Source organism: Schistocerca nitens, chromosome 4, assembly GCF_023898315.1.
Source record: "Schistocerca nitens isolate TAMUIC-IGC-003100 chromosome 4, iqSchNite1.1, whole genome shotgun sequence".
NCBI classification, from domain to species: domain Eukaryota; kingdom Metazoa; phylum Arthropoda; class Insecta; order Orthoptera; family Acrididae; genus Schistocerca; species Schistocerca nitens.
This window is the reverse complement of record NC_064617.1, coordinates 801,813,956-801,832,769: the sequence shown is the minus strand read 5'-3', so window position 1 is coordinate 801,832,769 and position 18,814 is coordinate 801,813,956. Positions and strand designations below refer to the sequence as shown.

Genomic DNA, 18,814 nt, shown 5'->3' with positions numbered 1-18,814 from the left:
CTCGTAGGCAGTTCGAAGGTTTTGCGGATCTGGATCTGAGGGCAGATAAAAGCGCATCCTGTACACTCTTCTTGCGGAATTTTGGAGCCATCAGTATATACACAGAGAAAACCCGGCCATTGTGCTTGAACGAGACGATTGAAGCCAACGTTGACATTAGTACTGTCCAGCCAGGTCGTACTTAAATAATGGACTGGGATCTGAGAGCAGAGCGTTTGAAGATCATATTCAAAAACAGGTAGATGCGCTGAACGCCGTACAGAATGTATGACAGATGACCAAGTGTCAAAGCTGGCACAAACGGCTGGTACTTTATTCCTTCTGTGGGATGCAATCCACAGTCGATAAATGCAGTCTCTACTTTGATAGACGGAACTGTCCATAATGGCCATGCCTTGAATGTAGAATTTGTCCGATAACATTTGGCGCCTAATACTCAAGGGCATCTCCCCTGCTTCTATTAAAAGGGCGTTGGTGGGCGTCGATCGCATGGCTCCAAGACAGGTACGAATGGCTCTATATTGAAGAGTATCTAATTTGGAGAGATGAATCTTTGACGCAGTGTGGTAGAATTGACAGCCATAGTCTAATCGAGATCGAATTATCCCTCGGTACATGGTGAGTAAAACACTCTGGTGCGCTCCCCACCAGACACGAGTGAATGATCTGATTACATTTAAACCTTCTTCACACTTGGTAACAGTGGATCGGATGTGGGGCGCCCAGCTTAACCGAGAGTGAAAAATCATCCCCAGAAATCGAACGTGAGATTTTATTTGGAAGGTGTACTTGCCACTGGTAATGTGATCTTCAGTGCGAGCTGTCGTCGACTTGGAGAAGGGAACGACTGCTAATTTCTCAGCCGAGATATCCAGCCCATTGTTAGAGAGCCACTCATCAATGTGTGCGATGATTGTGGTTAATGCCGTTTTGGCCTGAAGATATGAAGCAGCAGTAGAATAAACACATATACACTCCTGGAAATTGAAATAAGAACACCGTGAATTCATTGTCCCAGGAAGGGGAAACTTTACTGACACATCCCTGGGGTCAGATACATCACATGATCACACTGACAGAACCACAGGCACATAGACACAGGCAACAGAGCATGCACAATGTCGGCACTAGTACAGTGTATACCCACATTTCGCAGCAATGAGGGCTGCTATTCTCCCATGGAGACGATCGTAGAGATGCTGGATGTAGTCCTGTGGAACGGCTTGCCATGCCATTTCCACATGGCGCCTCAGCTGGACCAGCGTTCGTGCTGGACGTGCAGACCGCGTGAGACGACGCTTCATCCAGTCCCAAACATGCTCAATGGGGGACAGATCCGGAGATCTTGCTGGCCAGGGTAGTTGACTTACACCTTCTAGAGCACGTTGGGTGGCACGGGATACATGCGGACGTGCATTGTCCTGTTGGAACAGCAAGTTCCCTTGCCGGTCTAGGAATGGTAGAACGATGGGTTCGATGACGGTTTGGATGTACCGTGCACTATTCAGTGTCCCCTCGACGATCACCAGTGGTGTACGGCCAGTGTAGGAGATCGCTCCCCACACCATGATGCCGGGTGTTGGCCCTGTGTGCCTCGGTCGTATGCAGTCCTGATTGTGGCGCTCACCTGCACGGCGCCAAACACGCATACGACCATCATTGGCACCAAGGCAGAAGCGACTCTCATCGCTGAAGACGACACGTCTCCATTCGTCCCTCCATTCACGCCTGTCGCGACACCACTGGAGGTGGGCTGCACGATGTTGGGGCGTGAGCGGAAGACGGCCTAACGGTGTGCGGGACCGTAGCCCAGCTTCATGGAGACGGTTGCGAATGGTCCTCGCTGATACCCCGGGAGCAACAGTGTCCCTAATTTGCTGGGAAGTGGCGGTGCGGTCCCCTACGGCACTGCGTAGGATCCTACGGTCTTGGCGTGCATCCGTGCATCGCTGCGGTCCGGTCCCAGGTCGACGGGCACGTGCACCTTCCGCCGACCACTGGCGACAACATCGATGTACTGTGGAGACCTCTCGCCCCACGTGTTGAGCAATTCGGCGGTACGTCCACCCGGCCTCCCGCATGCCCACTATACGCCCTCGCTCGAAGTCCGTCAACTGCACATACGGTTCACGTCCACGCTGTCGCGGCATGCTACCAGTGTTAGAGACTGCGATGGAGCTCCGTATGCCACGGCAAACTGGCTGACACTGACGGCGGCGGTGCACAAATGCTGCGCAGCTAGCGCCATTCGACGGCCAACACCGCGGTTCCTGGTGTGTCCGCTGTGCCGTGCGTGTGATCATTGCTTGTACAGCCCTCTCGCAGTGTCCGGAGCAAGTATGGTGGGTCTGACACACCGGTGTCAATGTGTTCTTTTTTCCATTTCCAGGAGTGTATCATCAGCATACTGTAGGATTTTTGTGGGGGGAGTAAGTATGCGTTCTAGGTCGTGCGTATATAGAGTATACAGGAGAGGACTTAAAACTGCACCTTGCGGCAAGCCCTGGGAGACATAAAAAGGTCCGATCATGGTGCCTTTGAAACGGACGTAGATCGTTCTTTGAGTAATCAGGGTACTGATACCGTAGATCATCCGTGAAGGAATTCCGAATCCTGCCAGCTTGTCCAAGAGTATCGGTATTTGTATGTGATCATATGCACCCTTAACGTCAAGAAAAGCTGCCACTACTGTCTCTTTCGTTTGAAAGGCTGACGAGGTCAACAAATTACTTTTTTCAAGCCACCATTCTAGTCTCCTTTTTACCATTCGTTCCAGTGTTTTTGCAACGCACGACGACAAGGCAATAGGTCTATAATTAGTACCGACATTTGGATCTTTACCACGTTTGAGAGTTGGAATTATTACTTGCGTCGTCCATGTTGATATGAGGTCTTTCTTCAACCAGTACTGATTAAAAATGTTCAAGAGAAAGTCTTTCGCTTCTATAGGCAGGTGTGCAAGCATAGAGTAATGTATGTGATCAGTGCCAGGGCAACTGTCGCACGATACTTTAATAGCTTCGTTGAGTTCTTCTATAGAGAAAGGACGAAGGAGAACATGGCAGCGGTCTTCTTCAGCAGGGAACCGATGGTTTAAAAATGGCACCGTGGGAGGAGCGATTGTATCTATGAATTCCTCAAACCAGGCCGTGGTAGCAGGAGGGGAGGTAGACAGTCTTCTTGTTCTAAAAGCTTTTATTTTATGCCAGATGCTTGCCATACTGGTTTCATTATTTAGGGACAGGCAAAATTGTTTCCAACTGTCCTTCTTGGTTTTCTTCAGGAATTTGGTAACTCGCGCATTCACTTTTTGTACAGCCAAGAAGTTGTCCAATGAAGGATTCTGACGATAGGTTTTCAAGGCGAGTCGTCGCTTCGCAACTTCCCGAGAGCATTCCGAATTCCACCAAGGAGGAGAACGGTGCTTCATTACTGTAAATTATTTTTTCTTAGGGATGCTGATGCCAGCTGCGACGTTCATAGCATTGAGTAAAACTGGGTATGCATCGTCGTCCCGTAAGTCACGTCTCGTATTTGCGAGTGCCCGGCGAACCGTTTCCTTATAAGAGGCCCAATTGGCTTCCTTGATTTTCCACGTACTATTAGAGTAACAGATGTGCGTAGTATCGACGTTGATGTTAATGTGAAACTCTATTGGGAGATGATCGGATCCCATTGAATCCTTTTTATCGCACCAATTAGATATTTCAGTAAAGCAGGGGGTGCAAAGAGTTACATCAACTGCAGAGGGTCTACGGAGAGGTGAAGTTATCATAGTAGGAGAGCCATCGTTAAGTATCACTAGGTTATTATCTTCGATAACGCTTATCAAGGTCCTGCCGTTCCTGTCTGTCACGTCTCCTCCCCACGCTACATGGTGGGCATTCACGTCTCCAGCTACGATAAAGGGAGGACGAAGCTGACTTATTAATTGTCTCCAGTCATCTTCCACGATACTGTGGTGGGGAGCGTTATACAACGAGACAACTGTAAAGGTTTTGTGGGCAGTTCGTATCTCCACAGCAACTAGTTCAAGGTTGGTGACAGGTACGTGTAACGGGTGTGGTCGATGCGGCAGCGAAGTTTTTACCAGTATAGCTACGCCACCCCACCCATCGAGACGGTCTTCCCTTACTATAGAATAATTTTGAAAGCGAACAGTTCGTTCGAATTTGAACCAAGTTTCACATAACAGAACGATATCAGGCTGACTTACGAACAGTTCTCGTTGCAAGCTTTCTCTATTAGAATTAGCCGATCTCGCATTCCACTGCAATACTTTTAAAGCCGCCATAATTTACGGAGAGAGAGATTGAAATATGCCAGTAACGAGGTGCCGGGTATCCGGAATTGTTCATAGCACTATTTTGTCTCATGTTTTGCATGACAATATCAATCATATTTATTATCTTATCTATACTCCTGGAAATTGAAATAAGAACACCGTGAATTCATTGTCCCAGGAAGGGGAAACTTTATTGACACATTCCTGGGGTCAGATACATCACACGATCACACTGACAGAACCACAGGCACATAGACACAGGCAACAGAGCATGCACAATGTCGGCACTAGTACAGTGTATATCCACCTTTCGCAGCAATGCAGGCTGCTATTCTCCCATGGAGACGATCGTAGAGATGCTGGATGTAGTCCTGTGGAACGGCTTGCCATGCCATTTCCATCTGGCGCCTCAGTTGGACCAGCGTTCGTGCTGGACGTGCAGACCGCGTGAGACGACGCTTCATCCAGTCCCAAACATGCTCAATGGGGGACAGATCCGGAGATCTTGCTGGCCAGGTTAGTTGACTTACACCTTCTAGAGCACGTTGGGTGGCACTGGATACATGCGGACGTGCATTGTCCTGTTGGAACAGCAAGTTCCCTTGCCGGTCTAGGAATGGTAGAACGATGGGTTCGATGACGGTTTGGATGTACCGTGCACTATTCAGTGTCCCCTCGACGATCACCAGTGGTGTACGGCCAGTGTAGGAGATCGCTCCCCACACCATGATGCCGGGTGTGGGCCCTGTGTGCCTCGGTCATATGCAGTCCTGATTGTGGCGCTCACCTGCACGGCGCCAAACACGCATACGACCATCATTGGCACCAAGGCAGAAGCGACTCTCATCGCTGAAGACGACACGTCTCCATTCGTCCCTCCATTCACGCCTGTCGCGACACCACTGGAGGCAGGCTGCACGATGTTGGGGCGTGAGCGGAAGATGGCCTAACGGTGTGCGGGACCGTAGCCCAGCTTCATGGAGACGGTTGCGAATGGTCCTCGCCGATACCCCAGGAGCAACAGTGTCCCTAATTTGCTGGGAAGTGGCGGTGCGGTCCCCTACGGCACTTCGTAGGATCCTACGGTCTTGGCGTGCATCCGTGCGTCGCTGCGGTCCGGTCCCTGGTCGACGGGCACGTGCACCTTCCGCCGACCACTGGCGACAACATCGATGTACTGTGGAGACCTCACGCCCCACGTGTTGAGCAATTCGGCGGTACGTCCACCCGGCCTCCCGCATGCCCACTATACGCCCTCGCTCAAAGTCCGTCAACTGCACATACGGTTCACGTCCACGCTGTCGCGGCATGCTACCAGTGTTAAAGACTGCGATGGAGCTCCGTATGCCACGGCAAACTGGCTGACACTGACGGCGGCGGTGCACAAATGCTGCGCAGCTAGCGCCATTCGACGGCCAACACCGCGGTTCCTGGTGTGTCCGCTGTGCCGTGCGTGTGATCATTGCTTGTACAGCCCTCTCGCAGTGTCCGGAGCAAGTATGGTGGGTCTGACACACCGGTGTCAATGTGTTCTTTTTTTCCATTTCCAGGAGTGTATAAGTTCAGCATGACCTTGAGGCTGTCGTTGATTCGGCGCTTGTGGGGCTGCTAATCTGTGAGCAGCAGGCTGGTATGGATTTTGGCTGATAGGAGTGAATGAATGTTGCATGGGATATAACAGGCTGCGGTACTGAGACCACTCACGAACGTTACTTGGGTTGTTTACTTGCGCCTGCCGCCGGGGAGGCCGGTAAGCGACGTGTGTCTGATGGGGCACAGTTGCACACTGAGTTGCGTCCCCACTTCCGCGTTGTTGACTCTGCATGCTTGAGGCGGGCAGCGGCGGGAAGAGTTGTGGGTTTTGAAAGTCCGGGGAGCTCAAATTTGTTGGAGCAGGAATGATCGGAGCCGGCAAGTGATGTTGTTGAACCCCGGTGACGGATGCATACGTTGGCATACGAGCAATAGACAGCGCATCCCTGAAGTCAATGTTATTGAACGTAGCTAATTCTTGAGCTCGTCGCCGTATATGGTATTCCGGGCAGGAATGGTCCGTGGATGCGTGTTGTCCCCCGCAATTAGCGCAAATAGTGATAGGTGAGACACAGGATTCAACATTATGTGGACCACTACATTTAATGCATCTCATCTGAGATCGACATTGTTTGCTGATGTGCCCGTAACGACGACAATTAAAGCACTGCCTGACAGTTGGTACATAAAGGTCTACGGGACATCTTGTTCCGTGAATAGACACGGCTTCCGGTAAGGTTTGAGAGTCGAAGGTTAACAAACAGGTCTGCAATTTAACGATTTGGTCTTTACCATATCTCTTCGTAAACCTCCGAACGCCTACAACAGGGAAGGGAGATTGTACGACTTCCAAAATCTCCGCTTCTTCAAGGTTGGTGTCTACTTTCCTGATTACTCCCAGTTTATGGACAACAAAGGAAGGAATGTAAACTTCTATATTTTTTGACTTTAATACCTCACTGGTAACTAGGAAATTAGCCTTGTCTGGGGTTTTCAGTTCCACCTTAAATTTTGTTTTTCCTGCTGAAGAGATGTTAAGGATAGAATTCTTCACTTCTGGCAAGGAAATATGCAATAATTTCCCTAGTGCCATAGGGTGTAAGCGGCCTAAGTTTTTGTCCAAACATTCCATATAAACTACGAATGGTCCCCTATCTGTACGTTTGTAAAAGTTGAGAGACCTCGGAGTAGGTGCAGGTCCCACAGGAGGGGTGTTAGTTGCAGCATGTTGGTTAGGAGTGAGCCCAGAAGCAGTTGCTACAGGGGGGTCAGCTACATTTGAAACGTCAGTTACAGGTAAGAGCTGATTAGCGTCTGCTATGAAGGTTTTGGAATTTCTTAAATCCAGACTGACCTCACTTTGTCGCTTGTTTCTCGTAGCGGAGAAGCTGGAGGAATCCTGTTCCGATAAATCCATATGCTCTTCTGCCGGCTGTATTCCAGATTCTCCCCGAACAACTGCTAACAAGTGGCTGATCACAGCCGTCGTGTTGTCCAATGTAGTTCCTGGAGGAGCTGGTAAGGGTGCTGCATCTGGATGTAGCCGCTGGGCAGGTGGTTGTTGTTGATGTCCCATAGGGGCGTCGAAGTCACCACCCCCTTCTCCATACACCCCACCATACATGGCGGGGCTTGCCGTCACCGATAGTAATGTCAGGTGTTAATGTGCCTAACAGAAAACCGTACCAAACGAAAGCTGTTACGCGCGTGCACTAGTAGGTAAACACAAGCGTCACACGGAAGAGCGACCGCGTAGCACGTCGTAACACTTCCGCTTCTGCAAGCGAACTGCAACCTGTACTTAAGAATTGCCTCCGGTCCAGATTGTATACTAGCCAGATTTCTTTCAGAGTATGCTAATACAATAGCTTCCTGTCAGAATGTTACAGTTCGTAATAACTGACGGAAAGTCTTCAACTAAACAGAAGTAATATCTGGCGCTCCCAAGGTGGTATTATAAGCCCTATGTTGTTACTGATCTATATAAAAGACTTAGGAGACTATCTGATCAGTCCTCTGAGGCTCTTTGCAGACGATGCTGTCATTTAACGACATGTAAAGTCATCTGATGTTCTAAATGAATCTGCATGGTGCAAAAAGGACAATTGACTCTAAATCATGAGAAATGTGAAGTCATGCGCATGAGTACTAAAAGAAAAAAAAAAGAAAAAAACTCCACTAAACTTCGGTTACACGATAAGATAAATCACACAAATTTAAAGGCTTTGAACTCAACTAAATACTTAGCGATTACAACTACGATTAACTTAAATTGGAGCGATCACGTAGGCAATGCTGTGTGGAAAGCAAACCAAAGACTGCGATTTATTGGTTAGAACGTCTATGAAATGTAACAGGTCCACTAAAAAGATTGCTTACACTAGGCTTTTCTGCCCTCTTCTAGAGTATTCCTGTGTCGTGGGGGATCCGCACCAGATAGGGTTGACAGAGGACGTCGAAAAAGTTGAAAGAAGGGCAGCTCGTTTGGTATTAAGGCGAAATAGGGGAGAGAGTGCCACAGATACGATGCACGAATTGGGGTGGCAAACATTAAAACAAAGACGTTCTTCGCTACAGCATGACCTTGTCATGAAATTTCAGTCAGCAACTTTCTCTTCAAAGCGTGAAAAGTTTTGTTGGAATCCACCTACATAGGAGAAATGATCATCATAATAAAATAAGAGAAATCAGAGCTCGCATGGAAAGGTTTAAGCGTTCGTTTGCCCCACGCGCTTTACGAGTGTGGAACGTAGAGAAGTAGCTAAAAGGTGATTCGACCAACCCCCTGTCAGGCACTTAATTGTAAACTGCAGAGTAATCATGTAGATGTAGATGTTAAGTACTACTTCCTCTTAACATACATAATTTAGAAAATCTTACTTATATTATACTCTATTTACGTGCTATGAGAAATTATCAGTATTTCATGGGTTACAACAAACACACTTCTTGTGTAAGAAATTCACTTGAAAGTATATACACGAAAAAGTGTTACCTTACAACCTTAATTAAAGAGAGAACGGTCTATAGTCTTAAACACTGCATCACGTCCTGTTGCTAGAGAAAGTTTGTGTCTGTTATTAAGGTACACTTATGTGTCGCGGTCGGTCTTGTTAATAAACATCATCCAGTGACACTGCCAACAGTCGTAACAAATTCTCACAGAATTGTGCCAGTGTCATGAGTCTTGATATCGGCACATTTCTATGAGAATTTGTTACGAACATTGTTGGTAGTAATCATCTGACAATGCTCGTTCAACGAAAGCGATCTTGACGTAGTAAATGTATCTTAATGCATCTGTGTTGGTTATTGAAATTAACGTCAATCAGCTGTGGAACACGACATGGTCAGCATTAATGTACAGGGTGTCACATTCAAAACTCTCTGATTTCAAGGACCAAGGAGAGAAAAACCACAGTAAATACGACAATGAAAAATGCACTACATTGTAGAGCATCTCAAAGAATTTATATTCTCGCGTCAGAAGTGCCAAACATCGTCGCCTGAGTCCAGCATGGCAGCATGAGGTGAAAATGGCAACTCCACAGCAGCGCACACAAGCAGTAGTGTGGTTTGCAGAAACAAAATCGCCGATTACTGTGCAAAGAAATAATCGTCGTGTGTATGAATGTGATCCACCTGGTGTGAAAACAGTTAAGGAATGGTATAGGAAGTTTCTGGCAACAGTAAGCGTTCTGAAACATTCTAACGGTGCACGATACTGAGTTTCAGAAGAGACGGTAGAGGACATCAGACAAACGTTTTTCAGAAGCCCACGTTAGTCAATTCATAAAGCAGCTAGGCAACTTGATGTACATCGATCAACATTGCATCGTGTAGTTCACCAGCGTCTTCGTATGTGTGCAAATTCTGCAACATCTGACGCCGAACGACAAACCACGCCGACAACAATTTTCTGTGGATATACTGCAGAGCTTCCTGGAAAGATGTTTATTCTCAGATGGGGCAACCTTTCATCTATCAGGAAGCGTTAATAGGCATAACGTTCGCAAAATCCGCACGTTGTCATTGAACCTATATATGATAGCCCTAAACTGAAGTCTGGTGCTGGCTAAGGCACGACAGGATTGTTGGACTGTTGTTCTTTGCAGAACAAACCGTGAATGGGTCAGTGTATCTGGATATGTTGGAGCAGTTTGTGTACCCTTAGATACGAGACTTGCAATCCAATATCATTTTTCAACAAGATGGAGCTCTGCTGCATTGGTCAACGGCTGTTTGTAAGTTCCTGGTATAGGAAATTTCCCAGTCGTTGGGTCGGATGCGGAGGACCCACTGCCTGGCCACCACGTTCACCTGGCATTACACCGCTTGATTTCTTCATCTGGGGATCCGTGAAGGACCATGACTATGCGACCAAAGTGTACGGTATTCCTGTGTTGCGACATCGTATCACTAATGCGATTGCAACAATAACATAGGAAATGTTACAAAGAACTTGGCAAGAAATTGAATATAAAATGGTTCAAATGGCTCTGAGCACTATGGGACTTAACATCTATGGTCATCAGTCCCCTAGAACTTAGAACTACTTAAACCTAACTAACCTAAGGACATCACGCAACACCCAGTCATCATGAGGCAATTGAATATGGACTCGATATTCTTTGACTACAAATGGTTCACATGTGGAGGTGTATTGATGATAAATAAATAAATCCTTTGTGATGTTCTACAATGTGGTGCATTTTTCATTGTCGTTTCTACTGTGGGTTTTTTTTGGGTCTTTGAAATCAGGGAGGTTTCAGTGAGACACCCTGTATGTTCCAGTGTTAAGCCGTTCTGGTAGGTGACGATTTAAATGTCTGAGAGCTAAAGATTTATCCGGAAAATCCAAGACTGAAGCAATACTATGCTTATCAAATGATGGCAGAGATTAGATTAATTGTCAAGTAGCAGATTGCTCACTGGATCTACCTGCTACTCACTATCTCTCACATGTCGCCATCAAAACCCACGTGCTGGGACGTGCTGCCACTCTCACTCCAGCTCGTGTGAAGAACCGCCACTGATAACAGACGTTTCATCTTATAACAAGGGCCACGGAGGCATTACACGAGAATCCTTACACCTGAATTTCGTTGCAAAAGATAGATGACGAGCCATTATTCGTGCCATCATTTTTTGTACTAAAGGAGACACAAAGGTCAAAGCAAAACGTCCATGAAAATCACATCCAAATTGCTAAATCGCATTCCTATTTGATCAGACACGCGCTGAAATTTCACAAGCGCTTTTACGTCATGTTTTACAGCAGGTTCCATATTGAGATTTCACGAGTACCTGTTTGTTACGTTACTGTGCTGTAATGTATATGAAATCTAGAATACCGTGAAATTTTGTGAAATGGGTACAAATTGCAAGGAACGATTATTGAGAGGAAAAAGAACAAAAGCAGGTCACATATACATGTGGCCGGAAATGCTTTGCAAGGAACACCCACTTGAAGGTGAAGACAAACGATCCAGAGCGGAGTAGGTTTCAATGAATGAAAGCACATATAAGACCACACCAGGCAAGTGGGAATGTTCTGTCTGTGCAAGTGTTTTAGCTCCACATTCAAGAGGGCAGTGAGTTGGTGACTCACCATGGAGTAGCCATATTACTCTTCGCACCACGAAAGGCACGTTTCCAGCAGGGGAGACAGAGTCAGCTTCAGGAAGTGCAGATACACTATGTGATCAAAGGTATCCAGACACCCACAAAAACATACATTTTACATATTAGGTGCATTGTGCTACCACCTACTGCCAGGTACTCCATATCAGCGACTTCAGTAATCATTAAAGATTACGAGAGAGCAGAATGGGGCGCCCCGCGGAACTCAGGGACTTTGAACATGGTCGAGTGATTGGGTGTCACTTGAGTCATACGTCTGCACGCGATATTTCCACACTCCTAAACACATCCCTAGGTCCACTGTTTCCTATGTGATAGTGAAGTGGAAACGTGAAGGGACACGTACAGCGCAAAAGCATACAAGCCGTTGACTGACAGAGACTGCCGACAGTTGAAGAGGTAGTAATGTATAATAGGCAAACATCTATCCAGACCATCACACAGGAATTCCAAACTGCATCAGGATCCACTGCAAGTAGTATGACAGTTAAGCGAGAGGGTAGAGATCTTGGATTTCGTGATCGAGTGGCTCCTCATACTCCACAAATCACGTTGGTAAATGCCAAACGACGCCTCGCTTGGTGTAAGGAACTTAATCATCGGACAATTCAACAGTGGAAAAACGTTGTAGGGGGTAAGGAATCACGGTACACAATGTGGCGATCCGATGGCAAGGTGTGGGTATGGCGAATGCCTGTTGAATGTCATCTGCCAGCGTGTGTAGTACCAACAGTAAAATTCTGAAGCGGTGGTGTTATGGTGTGGTCGTGTTTTTCATGGAGGGGGCTTGCACTTCTTCTTGTTTTGCGTGGCACTATCGCAGCATAGGTCTACATTGATGTTTTAAGCACCTTCTTGCTTCCGACTGTTAAAGAGCAATTTGGGGATGGCGATTACATCTTTCAACACGATCGAGTACCTGTTCATAATCCACGGCCTGTGACGAAGTAGTTACACGACAATAAGATCCCTTTAATGAACTGGCCTGCACAGAGTCCTGACCTGAATCCTATAGAACACATTTGGGATGTTTTGGAACGCCGTCTTCGTGGCAGGCCTCACCGACCGACATCGATACCTTTCCTCAGTGCAACCCAGCGTGAAGAATGGTCTGCCATTCCCCATGAATCCTTCCAGCACCTGATTGAACGTATGCCTGCGGGAGTGGAAGCTATCATCAAGGCTAAGAGTGGGCCGACACCATATAGAATTCCAGCGTTACCAACTGAGGGCGTCGCGAACTCGTAATTCATTTTCAGTCAAGTGTCCGGATGCTTTTGATCACATAGTGTATGCACGGCGTCTGAGGTATCATCGATGGACGACTGGTCCCACGAGGCGGTCGCCAAAATATGCGTCCATACACTGAGGCCGAACCGGTTCTCATGGTTCCCTGCCACCATACCATGGGGACACTGTAGCTCACAGACTGGTATTGTACGTGGCTGTAGCACCCCTCTTAAAGGTAACCTCATCTGTGAATGGAATGGTTGAGAAAATACCGTGCTGACATGAGCGACAAGCCAGCGACAAACCCGTCGCGGAGGAGGCCAGTCCTTAGGTAAGAAGTCTGTACGCGCTGTAAGTGATAAGTTTAGTGGCATTTCTCGTGGAGAATGGAATGTTCCATACGATCTCTGGCTTATCTCACGCTGTCAGGGCACTTGCCTCTTACTGATACCGGGGTCACTGTCAATGATCTTTAGCTCCGTGTTCAAGATGATCGAGTTTCTGAGCGTATAACCCTTTTTATTTCTTATTCTCTAAAGGTCCGTTTCTGTCAGTCTCTCCCCATTTTGCAAAATCATCGTGTGCATTAAAATGAATTTATATACAACGTATACAGGGTGATTCCGTGATGATACTACAAACGTCAGGGATGACGGAAAGGGCAAAGGTATCAATTTGAAGTATAGGACCCTGATCCGGAAACGACTGGGGCGAAATTTATAAGCGAAACTCGGTCTCATAACTCTGATAGTGTAATACATGTACCGGTACTGTTACTGCTAAGACTGTAGAGTAGGCAGCTATCAGATGTGGTAGTATGGACCAAAACAACAAAAAAAATGTCCAGTAAACATGGTCTCCAAAATGCGTACCTTAAGATGTGTTTCTGCTTGCTGTTTGCTGTTGTGCTTTTGAGAAATCTGCGGCAATTTTGCCAAGACACAAGGTGAGTGGATATTTTGATCAGGGTCAGACAATTATTTTACTTGAGCTATGCATTTAATACAAAGACATGTTGTATTCAGATCAGTTACAGTTCAATTCAAATTAGGCTCTATTTACTCAAAAGTTAGCATACGAGTTTAAGTTGAATAATAGTTTGTGGGTGCATAGTTTTGGTAATACGTAGATTTTTTTATAGAGTGGGAGGTAAGTCTGAGCTAAATTTCATAGATAAACACATTTAGTGGGAAGGTTACAACGTTTCATGCTTCTCTTCCGTTACGCATATTAATAGAAACCTGCCATAATCGGAATGATAGTTACTGCAATGATCGAGCCGCTAATGCCCACCTTATTTTTCCAACTATTTAGTTGCGTGTTCTTGATTTAATGAGTTGCACCTCTCTGTAGAGGAATTGGATGGGAGGCCATTTGCGGGTACCGAACTAAAGGCAAACAGCCTAGGCAGAGGACAGCGCCGTGAGCTCTTATCGGCAGGTAGGTTTTCTGTCCCTACTTGCCTTGTGCACTCCGACGCCGGCCTGCCGCGTGCGAATCCAAGTCTTTCAAATTGCGATCTTCGTCCTGCGCGGTAGAGGTCCCTTTGTAAAAGAACCAACTCTGGGAATAACGTAGCGCGCCTGGCCAACACAAAATAAATTATTTTGCAATACACTGTCTCTGTGAAAATAATATTTCGGTGGTTCGGGCCGGCCCATGTGGCCGAGCGGTTCTAGGCGCTACAGTCTGGAACCGCGCGACAGCTACAGTCGCAGGTTCGAATCCTGCCTCGGGCATGGATGTGTGTGATGTCCTTAGGTTAGTTAGGTTTAAGTAGTTCTGAGTTCTAGGGGACTGATGACCTCAGAAGTTAAGTCCTATAGGGCTCAGAGCCATTTGAACCGTTTTTTCGGTGGTTCGCTTTCCGCCTAAAAGCCTTCCGAGAAACCTGAAGGGAGGAGCGCTGGGCAAAAGACAGCACACAGTTTTCACGAGGGAAAGCTGTGTGGCAGTTACGGTCAAAATATTTCTCCTCGTGGGATGGAATACCATGCCAACAACAAACTTTTACTTTTCCTATCTCCCGATGCAGGAAAGCTCTTCGCTGAGCGTCTTAAAAACATATACTATGTGGACGTTGGCACACTCTTTCTTCAAATTTCATTATGTAATCATTGACCGAGGATTGATGGAGGAAGGCTTGCTCGGACCTTTTCTGGAAAATTCTGGAGCACAGGTGCAGTTGGACTTGGTCGGCAGCTGCGGATGGAGATACGTGCATAAGAGGCGTGGACATGCATTTCAGAGTCAGCTCGTCTCTACGTGGCTGGTGAGCAGTTACTGCCAGTAGGCCGCAGCCGAGGACACAGATAACTCTTGCTGTTCTGAGTCATCGTTCCGACGAGAACAGCCTGCAGCGAGAGCGATCACGAGGGGAGGCGTTTTCGTTTCATTTCTTTTAAACTGCATCAGATAGCAGGACTTGATATTAACGTGTTGTAGTAGAGGACTCATCCATGCCTGAGTAGGTTTAGATATTTGCATGTGAAATCAGTAACCAGCGATTATGCATTTGAGGGGAGGAGCTGTTGAGATAATCGTCACTCTTACCTTATACATTCCATGTAAGCCTGCTGAACAGGTTCAAGGTGACTTAGATTATTCCGATGTTCACTGCTTGTACTTACGTTTCTTCTTTTTGTATTTGTAAATCACTTTCATGTTTGCTTCGTCTTAGTGTGTGTGCACACAAAGGGCCACCAATATTATCAATTAATAATGATGGGTCTGCCTTGATGTGAATACGCATATTATTGTTTGGAAGTAAACACAGCAGAAGATTATTTCACATTTAAAGATGAATTCTACATCAAACAGAAAGAACTCCTCCCCATGGCATCACCCATAAGTGGCATCCTGGGCAACATCTTCCATACTCACCTTGTCAACAAAATCTTTGAGGAAACAATAAAACCAAAACAGTAAAAAAGAAATGGTTCAAATGGCTCTGTGCACTATGGGACTTAACAGCTGAGGTCATCAGTCCCCTAGAACTTAGAACTACTTAAACCTAACTAACCTAAGGACGTCACGCACATCCATGCCTGAGGCAGGATTCGAATCTGCGACCGTAGTGGTCGCGCGGTTCCAGACTGAAGCGCCTAGAACCGCTCGGTCACTCCGGCCGGCTCAAAACAGTACAAAGTAATATATTGGTACCGCTATGTTGATGATATACCAGTAATTTTCTTGATAGATGAAACACATGGCTAGATACTACAGTTACACAGAGAAATCAATATTGTTCTTCCAAAATTACACTTCACCCTTCAAACTGAAGCACACAAAATACAAATTTTGTAGACTTCACAATAGAAAACAAAAACCACAAAACACCGGTTCACAATACACAGAAAACATACATCAACCAGCGCAGTTATTCATAGCAGGGAAAATCACCCAACATCACACAAATACGTAGACTAGCCTCATATACCTCCTACACGGATTGTACAGAATTCCAACGAACAAAGATAGCTGGACACGAATAAACATAACCAGACAGATTCCCACAAAAAATGGTTACGAAATAAATACTATTAACAAACTACATCATAAAATAATACGGAACTGACACGGAACACTCAGAGCAGTGTCACAACACAACACACCAGTAACGAACAGATAGTAGGAAGCACACAAGGTACACAAGATGAAGAAAACATAAACAAGGAAACATGGCACACCCTGACATTCAACAACAAAATAACGCGGAGAATAGGAAACATTATAAGGAAACAACGTATCCATGTGGCGTATAAAACAAACAACACACTACAAAAACTGTTAAACATACCCAACACCAATACCGATAAATTCGAGAAAGCAGATATAAAAGCTAACCCGCAAATACTGTGATTCATTATAATTCGGAGACACATGTAGAAATTTCAGGATAAGATTCTCAGAACATGTAAGAGCACTGAAAAGTGACAGTACATAGTCTATTCCACATTTGTAGACGCCATTAAAAACAATCAGCACCGTAGTGGCATAGAAACAGACCTCAAAATCCTAAAACACTATAATCATCTGTACCATTTTTAACAATAGAAGAAAATTACCACATCCTAAAAGCTATCACATGGGGCAAAATGTCATCAATGACCAAACTGTATTCTGCAACAAAATGCTAGGAAACACTAAACGAACTATCGGACACCACAAAACAAAACACAAACGACAGTTGGAACACATCAGAAACGTAGATTTGAGCAGTGAAATGTGTATCCAAGCCACAGCAACATTGAAAGGCATAGTACTCACAAATGAGCACGAGAAAACGTGAGTAAACACTATCAAAATACGAAACATAATCCATGAACATAAAGCTACGCCACATAGTTTTCCATAACTATGCTTCACAAGAAATTATTAACTGATGTTCCCAGGTCAGTCCAACAACACTAAAACAACAAAAACAAATTTGGCACACAGCAGGGCTGCGACACTGTTTGAACTTAGCAAATGATGTCAAACATCACATAAAATAGTGAATTAACAGAAGAAAATGATGCTCATATGGACTCTGTACGCCTGTTAGATAAAAGTGTGTAAACGAAGTGACTAGTGCAAGTTCTGTTGCAGATTACAGCTATTCAAGTAGAAGTTCGCTGAGGGATAAATGCGATATAATCGTGGAAAGAAGGTTGATAAAATTATGCCATATAAAAATGAAGACTGGAAAATGAACACAGATTATGTGCCAGAAAACGTTAAACATTAACCGAAAGTGAAAAACTTAGCGAATGAAAATTAATCTCAGTATCTGATATTTCGTGAGTTTCATGCAACTATCTTGAACAGATGATCTGACACATTTCCGCTCCTACGAGTTAGAAACGGATCTGATGTTCTTGAATAGATATTTATTACTTCCCGTCTTTCGATGGATACCTAGTACAGAAAACTAGGAAGCTACATTCGTTTAAGATAGACTTGATTACTCAGCAGGAATCTGGAATTAAACATCATTTTACTTTGTTCTTGGGCTTCCTTTCATTGGCTCTCATACCCTTTACATCATATGCTTGTATTCATATTCGTCCCGCCAAATGGCGGCCATCAGTTCGGGAACAGTTGCCTCATTTCTCCCTACGGCAGGATAGAAGCTTGGCATAAAGTACTAGCGATTTAATCGATTCACCCCATTTAATAATTACTTCTCAGTCTTTTCCTTCTTCTTTTTTCCGTTAGCGTTTGCCGCGTCTTTAGTTACGGACTGCCGGCCGAAGTGGCCGTGCGGTTAAAGGCGCTGCAGTCTGGAACCGCAAGACCGCTACGGTCGCAGGTTCGAATCCTGCCTCGGGCATGGATGTTTGTGATGTCCTTAGGTTAGTTAGGTTTAACTAGTTCTAAGTTCTAGGGGACTAATGACCTCAGCAGTTGAGTCCCATAGTGCTCAGAGCCAGTTACGGACTCCCTTGTAAACACATCAAAAAAGGTTTTCGAGCACCCCGGTTCCCAGAACTCCTGAAGACAGACGTTGACTGTGGATATACAGGGTGTTTCAAAAATGACCGGTATATTTGAAACGGCAATAAAAACTAAACGAGCAGCGATAGAAATACACCGTTTGTTGCAATATGCTTGGGACAAGAGTACATTTTCAGGCGGACAAACTTTCGAAATTACAGTAGTTACAATTTTCAACAACAGATGGCGCTGCAAGTGATATGAAAGATATAGAAGACAACGCAGTCTGTGTGTGCGCCATTCTGTACGTCGTCTTCCTGCTGTAAGCGTGTGCTGTTTACAACGTGCAAGTGTGCTGTAGACAACATGGTTTATTCCTTAGAACAGAGGAGTTTTCTGGTGTTGGAATTCCACCGCCTAGAACACAGTGTTGTTGCAACAAGACGAAGTTTTCAACGGAGGTTTAATGTAACCAAAGGACCGAAAAGCGATACAATAAAGGATCTGTTTGAAAAATTTCAACGGACTGGGAACGTGACGGATGAACATGCTGGAAAGGTAGGGCGACCGCATACGGCAACCACAGAGGACAACGCGCAGCTAGTGCAGCAGGTGATCCAACAGCGGCCTCGGGTTTCCGTTCGCCGTGTTGCAGCTGTGGTCCAAATGACGCCAACGTCCACGTATCGTCTCCTGCGCCAGAGT

At 45.7% G+C, this 18,814-nt stretch overlaps 1 protein-coding gene across 1 annotated transcript in view; it reads right to left on the bottom strand.

Moving 5' to 3' along the window:
• The window catches only part of LOC126252580 (trypsin-3-like), a 185,516-nt gene extending 178,074 nt beyond the window's left edge, over positions 1-7,442 (bottom strand). Inside the window, exon 1 of the mRNA XM_049953481.1 lies at positions 7,173-7,442. Coding sequence (XP_049809438.1) covers positions 7,173-7,442 — 270 coding nt within the window. The remainder of the gene's footprint in view (positions 1-7,172) is intronic.
• Positions 7,443-18,814: the final 11,372 nt, after the last annotated feature.